The 15,619-nt window shown below is 38.4% G+C and overlaps 1 protein-coding gene across 1 annotated transcript in view; it reads left to right on the plus strand.

The window, feature by feature from the left end:
• RAD51 (RAD51 recombinase) overlaps positions 1 to 15,619 on the plus strand; it is a gene marked incomplete in the record, with an annotated part of 432,211 nt that overhangs the window by 60,696 nt on the left and 355,896 nt on the right. The window contains 1 exon segment of the mRNA XM_044074184.1: positions 7,665 to 7,774. Within this exon segment, the coding sequence (XP_043930119.1) occupies positions 7,691 to 7,774 (84 nt within the window).

The raw sequence follows: 15,619 nt of genomic DNA on the forward strand, positions 1-15,619 counted from the left end.
GGTTCTTCAAGTCATTTCGCTTCTCTGTCTGACCCAGTTCTAGTTTAATTTTGTGAAGAAAGAACTTGTTTAGATTGCCAAACGAGGGTCCCTTTCTTTCCTCCTGCCACTATCCGATAGTGACTAAAGATGTTTTAGACTTTTTTTTTTGGTTCTGTTTCTGTTGGGGGGTGGGGGGGTGGGGGGAGTCAAGGTACAGGTAATTTGGGATCTGTAACACTGGCACAGACATGTCAACTTAAAAGAGGTGATAGTTCTCGTAAATGTTCTGAAAACTCCAAATCAAGTATGGCCTTCATATACTCTTCCTCTTAACAAACACCACCGTGATGTAGTCTCTGTACACAATCAGGGTAGAACAGGGTCTTGCCCCTTTTGCTGACTGGCTATAATTACCTGGGACATAGCAGTCTATCACAATGTAGTCATTCAGTGCAAAATACGATGGCAGACTCCCTGAGCAGGTCCAGGATAGACCCTTATGATTGGATGCTGGCCTTTGTGGTCTTTTTGCAGAGAGTCCGCCAGAGTGGAATACCTCAAATAGATCTACTTGCCTCCAATCTCTACAGTCAACTGAAAGAGAGCTGCTACAGGACACCTTGCAAATAAGTCTGGACGACAGATGTCTTTTCAGTCCACCTGAACAGCGATGTTTCTTTGTCCTGCCTGCCTTCTCATTTCTCTAGTTCTTCAAAAGATCAGAAAGAGCTGAAAGATGCTTTTGGTGACTTCCTTTTATCTCTAGCACTTCTGGTTCTCCCTTCTCATGCAGCTGGCCAAAAACTTGCTCGCACAGGACAAAAGGTTTCTGATTTTATCCGAATATCCAAAATTTGAACCCAAGTATTTGTATGAGAGGTTTTTGGTTCCTTTTGAGGCACCTTTTTTTCCTGAAAAGTCTTTAAGGCAAGAAAAGCAGCTATTAGGAAATCTTACTTATCAAAAGTGAAAAATATTTTTTTCTGTGATTCAAAATAGTGGACATAATCCATCTCAAGTGGGGACACTCCTGGTTCTTTAGTACTTGTGCAAATTGCTCATTTCTGGCCTAGTGTACGCATCCTGTGAATGTACACCTTTTGGCTGTATTCGCATGTTTGCCATGTGCTCGTGTGGATGTGTGTGTGTATATTATATATATATATATATATATATATATATATATATATATATATATATATATATATATATATGGGTCTACTTTGTATAATCGAAAGTACGGTTTATTGAACCGTAGTTTTGCGGACCCACTTTAGCGAAAGTGCATTTTATCGAAAATGCACTTTCGCTAAAGAAAAGAAAAATAAAATATGCAGTTTGCGTGTAATGTTAGTTGTACATCAATGTGTAGTGTTGATGTACAACTAAGCAAAATATTGTTTAGCTTGTGGTACAGTGGGGATAAGGGAATATTCCCTTTTCCCCACTGTAGTGCGATCTCAGAGTGAGAATATTAAAGTAGGGGGTGTGGGGGGCACAGGGGGGCTTGCTCCCCTGCGTATTCATGTTTAGTGTGTTTTTTTAAATGAGTTTTTTCCCGCAGTAGTGGATTTTCGATATATTGCACTTTTGCGGAAGTCACTTCTTGGAAGTACAGTTCGATGAACCATACTTTCGATTTATACAACGTAGACCAATATATATATATATATATATATATATATATATATATATATATATATATATGTGTGTATATATATGTGTATATGTGTATATATATATATATATATATATATATATATATATATATATATATATGCATGTATATGTGTATATATATATATATATATATATATGTATATATATATATATATATATATATATATGTATATATATATATATATATATATATATATATATATGTGTGTGTATATATATATATATATATATATATATATATATATATATATATATATATATATATATATATATATATATATATATATATATATATATATATATATGTATATCACAATTTTATAGAGAGCCCATTCTCTAAGGGCAATAATGCCCAACATGGTGTATGTTAATCTGTAATTAATGCCCTTCCAGGGGTTTAGAGGCCCTCTGCCTGCAGCTTCTGGCCTCCTGACACCCCTGCGTGGACATAAATTATACATTAACACACACCCTGTCAGGCATTGCTTGCTTAGCTAACATTGCTGGTAGAGTACTAAGAGAGGATTTTAAATGTGTGTATGCTGATCTTGCCTCTCCAGGATATGAGTGTATGTTTGTAGCGCAGAGTTAGTTTGTGTATTCTCAAGGTTGCGAGCTGTTACGGTCATGACCTTTCCAAATCTGCCAGTCATTAGTTCCATAAAGTGCCACCCTGGGGTGAATTGTGTCAGATTAGGCAACAGATGTTCAAAAAGAGTGACACCTGCTACTTGGCTATCACTGGTTCCTGTGTGAGTGCTGTTTTGTTTTACACAGGGTCTGTCGATAACAAGCCTGCTATTATTTCAGGTCTGTTACAACTTTATTAAAGAAAAAACTGTTTGGAAGAAAACTTTAGGTTTTTATTTGGAGGCTGTAGCTCTAGTTTTTTTGTAGCACATTGCCTGTGATTTGGAAAAAATGTGATGTGGTAGCATTTTGTCACTAAGGTAAAGTTTGGAGCTGCCAACACGAGTATTTTCTGTGCGCACAAGCAAGCTGTGGGTTCCTCTCTTTTTTTTTTTTTCTGTTGAGCACGAGGTACTGGGAGGATGTTCTTCCTGCAGTTCAGACTTTCTCAATGTGTTTGTCTCCCGGCTGGTTATTTTTTACCAGTTTCAAAACTTGGAATGTCTTTATATTTAATTATAAAGGACTTGGGCTGTACTGAGCTAATTATATGTGCCACACATTCTTTTGGGCATATACTGCAGACCTGGTATTGCAGCTTAGTATGTCTTCCTTTGTATTTTTTGGTTGAATATCTCATGCTCAGACCCCCACACCTTGTTGGGTTTGTGGTTACTTTTCTCTAGTTAAAAGCCACTGGTCTTGAATTATTAGGTTGATAAGTTCACAGGTGTTTACTAGGTTAACTACCACAAGAGCCTTTTTAAACCTAGTCATGCATCCCAAATCTTTGACGAGCTGCGGTACCCTTGATAAGTGTAAGCAGGAGCTTGAGAGGTGAAACATTTGCAAGTAGTGGTCTGGGAGAGGAACCATTTACAGGCTGCCTATGTCCGTTAGAGACATAGGTGCCAAATCAGGGATGAATTTCTTGTTCCCCATCCAGTTGTCCAAGTTAAACTTTAATTGGTTTAGGAAGGAACTGTGATCACATGGATGGGGAGTCTGTTCCAGAGAAAGGATGCTCTTTGGGATACATGCCTGTCTGTCCAGCAGGTCCAATTTATATCACAGGCAAGGTTTACGTCTTTAGGATGGATAATTGTAGTGCTGTTTATTTTGCAGAGTGAGGACCTTCTGTGAATGTTCAATTGTTGACATTGACTTCGACAGAGGTAAATGCTAAAAATGAGCGGTCCCATGACCGATCCCTGAGGGACTCTATTTATGACTGGCCTCTTTGTAAAAGTGGACTCCGCAGTTTCTCACTTCTTGAGTCCTGTCTGTGAGCCATCTGGCTGACCACTGGGTGACATTAAAGTTTGTACCTAACTTCTTAAGTTTGTCAACAATACCAGAGTAGGGTATTGTCAAATGTCTTGGCCATGTCAAGGTAGGCAGTGTCAACCATTTTGCCCTCGTCCATTGCTTTAGTGACTTTCTCAAAGAAGTCCACCAGGATGAGTAGGTATGACCTGCCCTTCATGAAACCAAATTGGGTTGGGTCCAGTGTCTGGAGGTTTCCTATGTCATTATTGATCATTTCCATGATAATTATTTCCATAGCTTTGCATTGACTTGATGGAGTGCAGTATTTATTTACACAATGTAACTGTAGAGTTCTCTGCTTATGCATTCTGCAAGTTCCTTTTTGTGTCCAGTGTTGACGGTCTGGATAAGTCACTTTCTGCTTTTAATGCAACTGTACATTCTTCACTGGTTTGCTTACCCAATTCTCTGTATGTTGTGTTGGTGGTTGGCATGGAACTTTTGAGTTTTTGGGAGATTGGTAAATGCTTGAGCATAAGTGGAGATAGACTGGATGCTTTGGTTTTGAGCCTAAACTTGCTGAATGTTGAGGTCTCTCAAAAAAAAACCAAAAAAAAAAAAACAGTATTCTTGTCTACAGAGAGCTCTGTTATTTCAAACTGAAAAAAGTGTACTTATTGTTTTTTGACAGACTGTGAGTAATCCAGCCTCTTTCTCACAGGAGAATGTTTTCTACAGAAGAATTTTATATTGACTGCTTGGTTCTTTACTTGTAAGATGGCATAATTTTGGGCAATTCATCCTTTCATGATGAGCTCAAATAGGTGTTCTAGTACAGATTCCCTCATAGGTTTGATCTTGTGGTGTATTCATTATATTGCAAGCATAATATGTTCTGGCTTAGAAGTAGTGAGTTTCAGGTGATTGATAAAGAATAACTGGTCTCTCTGGTTTTGGACAGTTTAGTATTTGTTGACTGGACCCATTCTAAGCAGGATTTGCTTATTTTGATGGGCTTGGTCCAGTGATTTGAAATTGCTTCTGCTTCATTATGTACTGGATTATTTCCATCCCTCCTTTTTAAAGGATGCCTTTGTTACTTCAGTCTTGATGCATAACTTTGGTACTGATGATTCAGGTAATTACCACCTCATACCTGACCAACTTTTATAGATAAGGTTATTCATACTGTTATGTACTTGCAGCTTGATTTCACTTGCTGTCTCTCTTTTCCTCCTTTTTGATGGTCGACCCTCCCTCCCTCCCCCCAATTGGACATTGCCCATTTGTTCATTGAACACTAGTAGTCCCAGTCCCCACTTCGTTGTTATACCAACAATTGAGGGGCATGCTGTCTTTAACCAGATGGAGGCCTAAAACACTTTCTTCATGTGCCTTAAGTTCTACCACTCATTGGTGGCTTACCGAATCCATCGCCTGCCTTCAGGCTACATCTTTGCATCCTACTCCCCTTCTCCAAGGGAGTACACGAGACACACCCTTCCTTCCTTGCTAGCTCCATCAATTGCCTAAGCTGCTAATTGACCTGTGTTGCATGGTCTTGGGGCTTTATCCATTTGATTTATTGGAGCTGGTTGATTCCCAATTTTCATGACTATTCTGGTGTTGTTTTCACTTTAGATGCAATACTGAGACTGCTCTTACAGAGGTTTGAATTGATGCAATGGACAGAGATCGGTGTCATTCTTTAGTAGACTTCCTTGGTTTCCCTTTTAGCATTTGAATCCATTGAATACCTTCTCTCGGGCCGTTTTGGGGCTTGCTGTTGAGTAATGGGTACTGTTATTGGTTGCGTTCTGTCTTTAAGGATTTGCTCTGCAGATAGCATCTGGGATAAATTCTGTGTTTAATCATGTAATGGCTGTGAGTTCTGCAGAGTTCTATTTTAGGTTCTTTGTTCTCCATGTGTATGTTTTCATGGTAAAGTTTGTGGATGGAGGTTTTCACTGCCATTGTTAAGCTGATAATACACAACTTTGCCTTTCCTTCCTTCTTGCTAGGCAAATTGTGCTGGAGTTTGTAGGTGAAGCACTGGAATACATCAAAAACTGGATGACTGACATAAACTGTCATCTGTGACAGAACATAACAGTTGCCATGAATATTTATGCATTTTAAGGGACTCTGAGCTGACAAAAACCTTTAAATCCACCCATTATTCATAATGATAAGTGGACATTTTTTCTTTCAAGGTTCTTTTTTCCTTTTAAAGTTTCTTGAACACTGTCCCATTGGTCTTGAGGCCACCCCACCCACCCCCATACGAGCCACCCCTTTATGGAGGCAAGAGCAGACTTGCTTGTCATCCAGGTAGCGTCAAACTGGTTTGTGCCTCACTTGCATGTGGTAATAGAGGCAATGATGGTGCTTCTAAGAATTTTAACCCCACCCCTGGTTGGTTGTCATGGTCACTGGTGTCACTGTGAGGGAACTACACACTCCTTTTGTACAAGTGTGCTTTTGTTCATGTGCTAAACACGGTTACTGTCCCTAAGTTTCGTAATACCAAGCTCATGTCACCTAGTCATTCTGGTGATTGTTGCCTGTAGGCAAACAATGGTTGGATTTAAGGTTGGTCCGCTCAGTCCATTAAGAATGGATAAATATCCATGGCAGAAAAGGATCAATCCTCTTATCCCAGGATGTGCAAGCTGGCATCAGCCACTCATTCCCATTCTCATCTACCTGATTGCATAGTGCCCAAGTCACTACTCTTAATCTGGTTATAAGGGTCATAGTCGGTGCATTATCTATCCTGTGTATGCCATAATATCAGTCAGAAGCTTTCATTTTTGAAGAAGGTTGTCTTGGTTTGGCTATTGATGATGGACAAAAGATATCTTGTTAACTTGTCAATAAATCTTGTTTTTATTTATGGAATGTCTTTTCTATTTGAGCACTTTCTTCCTCCCGAGGACATTTTGATAACTGTGTACCTTCGACTACCTAGCAGTGGGCATGATTATTAAAACTAGTTTTGAATTTCATTACTGCATTACTTAGGGTACTCCCAGTTACTTTCACATTTACAACGGTTCTGTGAAACCTGCACTGGCTGCTGGTTTCATTTTGCGTCAACTTTGCAATCTTGCTTTTAGTTTATTTAGCGCTACATGATACGAGTTCCCTTATTTTAAGGAGCTCTTGTCCCCTACTGTTTGGTGAGGTCCTTGAGTATCACTGTCCTGAAGTTATTGAAGATGTCAAGGGTATGACTGGAGACTTCAGGTGAGTGTTCCTATTGCTGCCATGCTGTTTATCTCTTGTACCTCGTCCCTGGGCGAGGGCATCTCCCATGCTATTAGACTTTAAGTGATCCCTTAAAAAGTTATTGTTATTGAAGATGTCAAGGGTATGACTGGAGACTTCAGGTGAGTGTTCCTATTGCTGCCATGCTGTTTACCTCTTGTACCTCGTCCCTGGGCGAGGGCATCTCCCATGCTATTGGACTTGATCCCTTAAAAAGTTATTACTTCCTATTTTAACAATTATGTGTTTGTAATTCATCTTTTAATTATGTATATCTTCCAGTGCCTGATTATTGGGAATACTATATTTGTATTTTATGTTTCTCTTTGTGTTTTTACTCATAACAGTACTGTAGTTCAAGGATCTTAATAAAAACTGAACTTGATCATGTCACCCATCTATTATCCTTTTTGCGAAGCAGGCTTAAGGAGAGCAGCAAGGTTACTTTATGAAAGTGTTAAAAGTGAAATTGTGTTCCACTGTTTATTTTTGCCCTGATAATCGGCTGCTGTGCAAATGTGGGGTGTATGTTAGCGAAGGATGTCTGTGTTGAGGTTTGAGGAATTTGATGCTCTATGCATTTGAAATTGAGAATCAAAACACTGTATACACACAGTGCATAATGAAGCAACTCCTAAGGTAAGTATGCTGTTGGTACTTACTATAGGATGTCAGTCATGGTAAGTGAACTTGTTAATGATGAGTATGTTGCAAAGCAGCTTTTCCTCAGTTGATTTAAGTGAGAAACAATAAAGCTATATGTGCTTTACCTTTGATTTCTTGAATCTCAAAGTTTAGCAGATGGTTTTCTTAATTTTTTTCTTTGTATGCAGTGCTGAGAATTGTAGAGTAGTCTTTCATGGCTATGCAGATGCAATACGGTGAAAGAAGTGAGAAAGAAGAGGAAGAAAACTTTGGCCCACAACTTATAAGCAGACTTGAGGTATGTTCTTAGCTTTACTGGAGTTTTTTTCTTAAGAGAAGAACAAAACTTTTTTTTTTTAAGGCTGAGAATTTGGTGTGGTTTTAGTTTTAACTCTGCCGCCTTAATACGTCAGCATTATACATTGATGCAGAGTTCCAAAAACACTGATTTCACTGTACATGGCCAGCGACTTGGTTGCAGTTTTAAAACACTTACCTGGGCTCCAAAACCAATTACTCTGTGGTGCTGGTGGTGGGGAATCGACACAGTTATCGCAGTTTTATTAATGCTGGCAACTTCTGTATCTTGAAAACAGACTCCTGCATGTTAAGGATTGATACAAGTGTTTTGTAACTTTATTTACAGATGACATAAATAAGAAGAGATATGAGGGAACAATTTAACTGGCACGCCACGCAGACAGTTCTGTCTGTCTGTCGTCATGCATAAGTGGCTAATTAACTAAATCTTGCATGGCAGGAAATGTGATACTGTAGCTTACTGAAGGAGGGAAAATGGGAGGAGTAACTTGAGAAGGAACTGAAGCACACAAAAGCAGCATCTCCCAAAAAAAGGTCTGTTATCTCAGTAATGAGTTGATATTTTTGGATGCTTTTTTCATAGAATGTATAACACATCAATAGGAAAAATATTTGTAAGAAGCACTGCAGGACAGTAAGTGATACTAGTACAGTGGCCTCTCAAAAATACCAATGCTTCTCTGTTCTTCCATTCTAAGTGAATGGAACTAATATGCGACCGTCCAGCCATGGGCATTATAATCTCCACAACTGTTGCATTATGGGGAAGATTTAGCTTAAGAAGAAAGCAAGCTCTGATCAGGATGTCTGCCTCCAGAAGGACACTGAGGGTTGCACACACAAGACAATTAGTAGTGACTACTACTTTCTGATGAATACAGGTTAGCAATGAAAAAAAAAAAAAGATTAAAAAAAAATATGTATTTTCTTGTAGTGGTCCTTTTAAGGATATGCATACAAAATCCCAGTCTCTCCTTGTTTCTTGAACCCCCCCCCCGTTTCATAATCATCCCTTTCCACTGAATTGTAGCTTTTTGCTTGTGCTGTGTATAGGAGCCTTAACTGTGTAGCTCTGAAATACCCCTTCAAATCAGATAATCTCAAACCACCTTGTTCTATTGGGATGAATCAGCTTATCCCACTTAACTCTGGTCATCTTCTCTTCCCAGATACAGTTCTTCAGCTCTTTATTAATTGCTATTCCCAGTTTCTAATCGGGTTCATAAAATATGCCTGACCTGTGTATAAAACTAAAGGGACTAAAAGCATTTTAACTGCAACATCGTCTCTGTCTTTCCATGCTGACAAATATTGGATCCCCTTAGAATGACCTTAGAAACTCTGCCAATTGTTAAAATTTGTTCTCTTTTTATTGGTGTTGTGGTATCATCTTTGGTGAAGGTAATATATGCTGCTCAGTGCCAGGCTCTTAACAGCCTGAGACCCACAGTCAGAGAGATCTAGAATGCATCTCTTCATGTAATCTAGGGAGGTACATCTCTGGTCATTTACAATCTACTTGGATTATGATGGAATCATACTGGCTCCATTGGTGCTGTGACTTGAGTGTGTGCGTAATTTGTCGGATTTTGGCTCCAGATAGCAACTAACTGGTTAGTGGGAACTAAAGGAATATGAATGGATTATTAGGTTACAGCCAGATGTTTTACCAGGAATTGACGCTTCTGTGAGTATAAAACCTGGTTTTAAGTTTAAGCAGTACTGTCTTAGATGGTTATGATTCCTTTTAAGCTTTTTAATTGTTTTTTTGTCTTTGATTCATTAGGCGGTCTCTTGTGATTGTACTTATGACTTTATTTAAGAGGGTTGTAATTTTAAATTGTTTTTAACACTAATGAAGGATTTTATCCGAAAGTTTTATTTGTTATTTACTGTTGTTAATACATTAAATACTCAGCATTTGCAGTGACCATCTCTTTCTTTCTGAGGCTGATATGGCTTGGCCATCTCACACATCCATCATGTCCAACCAGCCCACATCAGCCAAGAAGAGAGAACCATGGTTTATTATTTTCAGAGGGGCCAGATGGCATACCTCAAATCTTTGTTAGAGAGGAAGTCTCTGGTACTTTCAATGAAGGATGTCCGGTTTCGGTACCTCTGTTCAACTGTTTAGTTTTCTTTTTAATCATACAGTTTCTTTTTAATCATACAGTTTCTTTTCTGCCTGTGAGGGATCCACAGCAGGAGTGGCATGATTTTACATAGGGTCAATTTAAGACTATGATACCTCTTAAACTGACATCTTATTTTCCTGTTGCTGATATTGGACTAGTAAATCATATATTTTGTGGCTTATCTGATCATTCCGTCTCTTTTCAACCATGAACTTGCCAGCTTACAGTCCAATAGCAGATCCCTTTTAGATCTTTTAATGATCGATAAGCGTAACTTAAGTCCAAAATTTCCAAGATAATGAATTTTAAGTAAAATTTTGCTAATGATGCATAAATAGTTACCATGGCTACAGTACAAAGATTAACATATTAGATGAAGATAGCAAGCAGGGATGTTATGGTACTAATGAAAATACTGTTAACTTAAAACAGTTAATAATTTGCCTATGTAAAAGTATTTGTTGGCAGAGTGATTTAACTAATCTTAACTGACTTTTTGTTTTGTTTTCATCAACTGATTTCAGTCAGCATTGTGTTAAACCTAAAATATTTTCAGATTTCAAAAGTAATGGGAAAACTTCATTTAAACTTCAGGGATTGGACATGTTCATTATATAAACCTGATCTGTCATCCATAGTCCATTTGTTGGGCCTCTGAAACCCATGGCCAAAAGTCATTTTAGAAGGAAAAACAATCTTGACAAGTCACCACCCAACAAAAAAAAATGTAGGCCTCGGCAAACAGTGATGGATGAATCCAGAAACTTAGTCTAATCTAAAATTTAAAAAGAATAGATTTCAAAAAAGCAAGAAAAGTGTAACATAAGCTTTTCTGACTACAGTAAACTTGCCAATGATGACCTATTTCCATAGTGTTTAAAACTTTGCAAAGATTTCATGTTTCAGTTCCTATTCAGTCACATTTTTAAGTTTTTCTTTGTCGGGTATCCTTTCCTTACAATTAAAAAATATATTCACCTTTCCACACTCAAAAGAAAAGAAAACTCCCCCGAAGGAGTATGTCAGATTACTGGCCCATTTCTACCATCCATAGCACATCTAGTAGAAAAAGCTTTTTATCAACAAGCTTCTGATTATTTAAATGCCATACCCTTACAAAGTATGAGCATAGTTTCACTCAAAGGCAAAGTGCACACATGCTTCTTTCCCTGATTCCATTCTAAGACATTGACTTGCTTACTGCAGCTCTGTTTATAGAGCTGACCAAAGCCTTTGACCTAGTTAAGCATGCCCTTTTACAATCTTGTGGATTAAAAGCTACCTAGTTGGCCCGATATAGTTAACTTGGAGTCCGGTCCTTTGAACTCTTATTTTTAATCTAGTACTTTTCATTTTTTCGATTAATTTCTAACTTCTTCCTTCATGCACAATATTTTGTCTTTGGATTGTCTGCTTCTTACCAAACTGTCAAATAAGCTCTCCTTCATGACCTCCAGGAGCCCCTCTGTTGGCTGAATAGTAAACAGCTTGTTTTAAACTGGCGAAAAATAGCTTTTGGTACTCCAGCCAGGCTTAAAGCAGTTGTACCCAGGCTCCAACCCATTTCTTGTAATGGCAAGTTTGTTGACGATGTTTACTTTTTAAGTATCTATCATTTCCCCCACCCCACCCCCACTGTCCGACTTCAGTGACCACCTAAAACTTAAACTTTGGCTGTGACAAGCTCTGTAGATTTCTTATGGTTGATGCTAAAGAAACCACAGCAAAAGGAACCTTGCAAGCAAAGGTGGAGTATGATCATCATCTTGCCAGTGCCTCTAACAAAAACTCAAAACCTTCAAATCCACTCCAATAGAATGTGCATATTCGTCATCCTTTCTCCCTTATCTGACCACCTACTGGCTGACTTCACATAAAGGAACAAACAGACCTTCTACTTCTGACTCAAAACTACTTTCATATTTCTTAAAGGTGATATTTGCTATCATCTCTCATAATGATTATATCCCATGGTACATTTTCTAATTTGTCAGGTCTTAGTTTGATGATGCTCCTGTACTTAATAGAGCAACTATTACTTTAGTTTCCTTTGCTTGTACAGTTTTTATAATTGGCCCTGAAATTCAGAATGACTTTCCTGCAAGCATTTTGAATGGTAAAATCACTTCAGAATTCAGGTCTAAGCTACAGGCCTTTCTTGATCATATTCCCTTATTTTTTTTAAAACTAATTTGCTTAATTTAATTTTAGTAGCATTTTCTATTAGCCCTATGAATGCATGAAAAGACTGTCACAATTCTAGTTTGCATTTTCTTATCTAGCAGCATTACTGAGTGAATGTTCTTGTTCAGTTCCACATCTCCCATGTATGTACCAGATGGAGTAGTTTCAGGCCCAGCCCATGTGTGAAAACAATAGTTGTTGTTTTTAAGCATTTGAGTCAGACAAAAATTTAGTTTTGCAGTGATGTATAAATGACAGGAGCAACAGCAACAAAATGGAAGCACAACTGATGAAGTGGTCTAGAACATTTCATAGAATTTCAAATGCGTTGCAGGTGGGAAGGATGTTTTTGACAGAGATTTAGAGCAGTTAAAGGTTCAAATGGATTCCTGGATTATACCTTGCATGGTACTTGTGTAAACCAGATAAGAGTTAATACTTGGCATTAGAGGAAGACTAGTGAAGGAATAGGCAGTGTTGCTTTAGAGTAAGGGTTTTCAGCTGATGTGCTGGTGTTGAGATGAGCAAAGAGAGTGTAAAGGCAAGAAGTATGAAGTACAAATATGCAGCATTGATGCAATGGACTAATTAGTATAAACAGGCAGTAGTAGGTGCTGTGGGATATAGGGAAAGGTTATGTAATGTCTGGGTAGTGGTGGCATTCTGCTGCCATAGTTAGTGGCGATTTGAAAGATTTCCTAAACTGAGGCAGGGAAGTAGTCTCTGATGCTTGGTGGAAAGGATTACCAGAGTTTCTGCCCAAATATGGGAAACTGTGGTTACTTCATGTTTTTGATGTGGGGTGTTGTGCAGACAGGGGACCTGGTCTGGTTGAGATCTGTGATTGTAAGACCTTTCCCCGTATTGTGAATCATCCTGCTATAAAGTTGAAGACATTTTGGTTAAGAAGCTTGAATAAGCGTGCATCAGGCAATAATTCTGCTTTTTGTCAAATTGGAAATCATTTGGGTTTCTGAATCACTGAGCAATGGTACTTTGTTTCTGGTGCCAGACAGATGAAGTAGCATATCTTGTTAGCTGTAATTTTAGGAAGGTTAGGTTTTTGTTACAGGCCGAGGTGACAGTTCAGAGTGCATATTCAAGTTGCACCACGATTATGGCTTTTCTTATGATTTTTCTACCTGCACAAGGCAGACTATGAGAAATGTTTCCATCTCGGGAAAGTTTGTTGGTTCCTTGCTTTGGATTTTTGTATGCTAATTTGAAAGTTGAGATTCAATTGAGATGAAGTCTTAAGTATTTGAATGAAGGGGTACTTTCTAGTGGGATATTTTTAGATCTACGATGGTGAGGCTAGAATGATAAGTTTTGAGCCTATGTGAGGTTACTAAAAGTATTGTTGGTTGTATGTTTTTTCCATATGATTTAGCAGTTTTCTTGTATTTAGCCAGTTGTTGAGGGGTAGGAGAACTTCCTGAAGTTTTTCTTCTATAAAAGTGTGATTGATAGATAACAGTGTCATCTTGTATATAGGGTGATTTCAAGGTTTGCTATGAGTTTGTTAATGTAGATAGAGAAAAGCAAGGGGGGCCCTGAGAGACGTCCTTTATTAAGGGAGCTTTGGTTGATGAGGAAGATCCAGCTGAAACAGAAAAGGTACAGAGTGGCAAGGTTCAGGACCCATTCATTAGCACAGTATGAGCTCTTGGTCATCTTTCCTGTTTTTTAACCGTACTCTAAAGCAGATAGTTGATGCTGTGTTATAAATGGCTTATGTTTTGAGCAGCAGCTGCTTTGTGTAACATATGTGGGATATGCTGTAATATGCTTTGCCTCCCTTCTTTAGTGTCTTTATTATGTTGAAGGGGTTATGCTTTCATAGCACATGTGTTTGTGTGAGAGACAGAGAGTGACAGAATTGGAAGGACCCAGAATGATTAATGTAATTTATTGCAGACTACTAAGAGTTTCAACTTTTTTGTGTAGACACACCCATCTCCCCAACACAGGTCAGGAATTCTTGCTGGTAGTATTCGAAGGAGAGGGTCTTCACACTTTCTGCAGTCGACATGCAGCAATGCACTTTCATGTTAGTTATGGATCCTAAACTGAGCAGGATGTACTGTACAACAGGGTTATCTAATCGCATTTAAGTGCCCCTAAGGAATTGGACTCAGTGCTGACATGAGTCGGTAGAAAATGTGCATATGTAAGAATAAGGAGCTAGCGCTTGTCAGTGGTGTAAAAAAATTTGTGTTTTGTAAGCTTTACATATTTTGAAAGCAAATGACACCAGTACATCAGATGCATTACAGTTGCATTTATAGTTCTATGTGGTACTTAGTCATACAAAAGAGCAAGGGCAAGAAATACTTTAAACAGTACCACAGAGGAGCTGTCCCTACCTAACTAGTGATATGCTTTTTGTACCTGCCCATCTACCTCAGCAATTGCCATTCGTTGGAATGTGCAGTCTTGGTTTATCTTCAACACACTCTTGTATACTCCACCCCGAAAGAGTTCAGGAGGCTTTGCCTTGCTACTTTTCATTCTCCTGTTGTCCACGCCTTCAGCACTTGAGCAACTAATTGCATCATGGTCATTTGGATGACCACAGAGCCAACTACACTTTTCCTTAAGTTCTTGGACTCTATTGCACTTATACCATGGAAAAGTCCTCGGGTCTGTCATAGAGAAGCAAACCTTTTCAGACTGTTAATAATTGCAGTCCCAAAAGATTTCAAGACGCAAAAGTGAGCAACTGCTGTAAATAACAAAAACACTAAACGTCATTCTTTTTATGGGGGAAGCTCCCTCATTGTGTGTGTGTGTGTGTGGGGGGGGGGGCTGTGCCCTCACACCCCCTGCTGTGTGTTTACAGTTATATATACATATATTTTACATATGTATGTAAACTCCAAGATTATTGTATGTATGGGAAAAGGGAAGAAAATCCCAGAGATACAGCTGCAGTTTCGATCTTAGAAGACGCATTATAGTGTCGGTCACTATTGTTTTAGATTCTGCAAGCATGGGTATCGTAAGTACTTTGGGATCCCCATAACAAAAATGTCATACATTGCACTGTACAGCAGTGGATAGGCTGAACACACACACTTGTGTTCACACACAGACACATTTGACGCAATAAAGATTTAACCAGTACATCACTGTTTTATTAATGATTTGCAGTTAGATATATTCACAAAAATTAATACAAAACAGTAGAAGCATTTTAAGTACACACCATTTTCAGACTGGGCTCCCCCGACGAGGGTGAAATCAGCATTTCAGAAATACCATCCTATGTTAGTGTTTGAATCTGTATGGGTGACAATTCTGCTTTTCTTTGGTTTACAGAATAATTTCACATTTGGTACCTCAGATGTTTTTTGGGTTTATGTTAGATTTCTTTGTTTGCTTGCAGAACATTTGGTAATTAATATCACATCCAAATGTAAAACGCCAGGATTTGCAAATTCAGTATAGAAACTTGGTAATCTGAAAGAGGTATTGTTTTGTTGGAAAGAATGTTTTTT

This window comes from Protopterus annectens, chromosome 6.part0, assembly GCF_019279795.1.
Source record: "Protopterus annectens isolate FY-2018-M chromosome 6.part0, PAN1.0, whole genome shotgun sequence".
Lineage (NCBI taxonomy): Eukaryota > Metazoa > Chordata > Ceratodontiformes > Protopteridae > Protopterus > Protopterus annectens.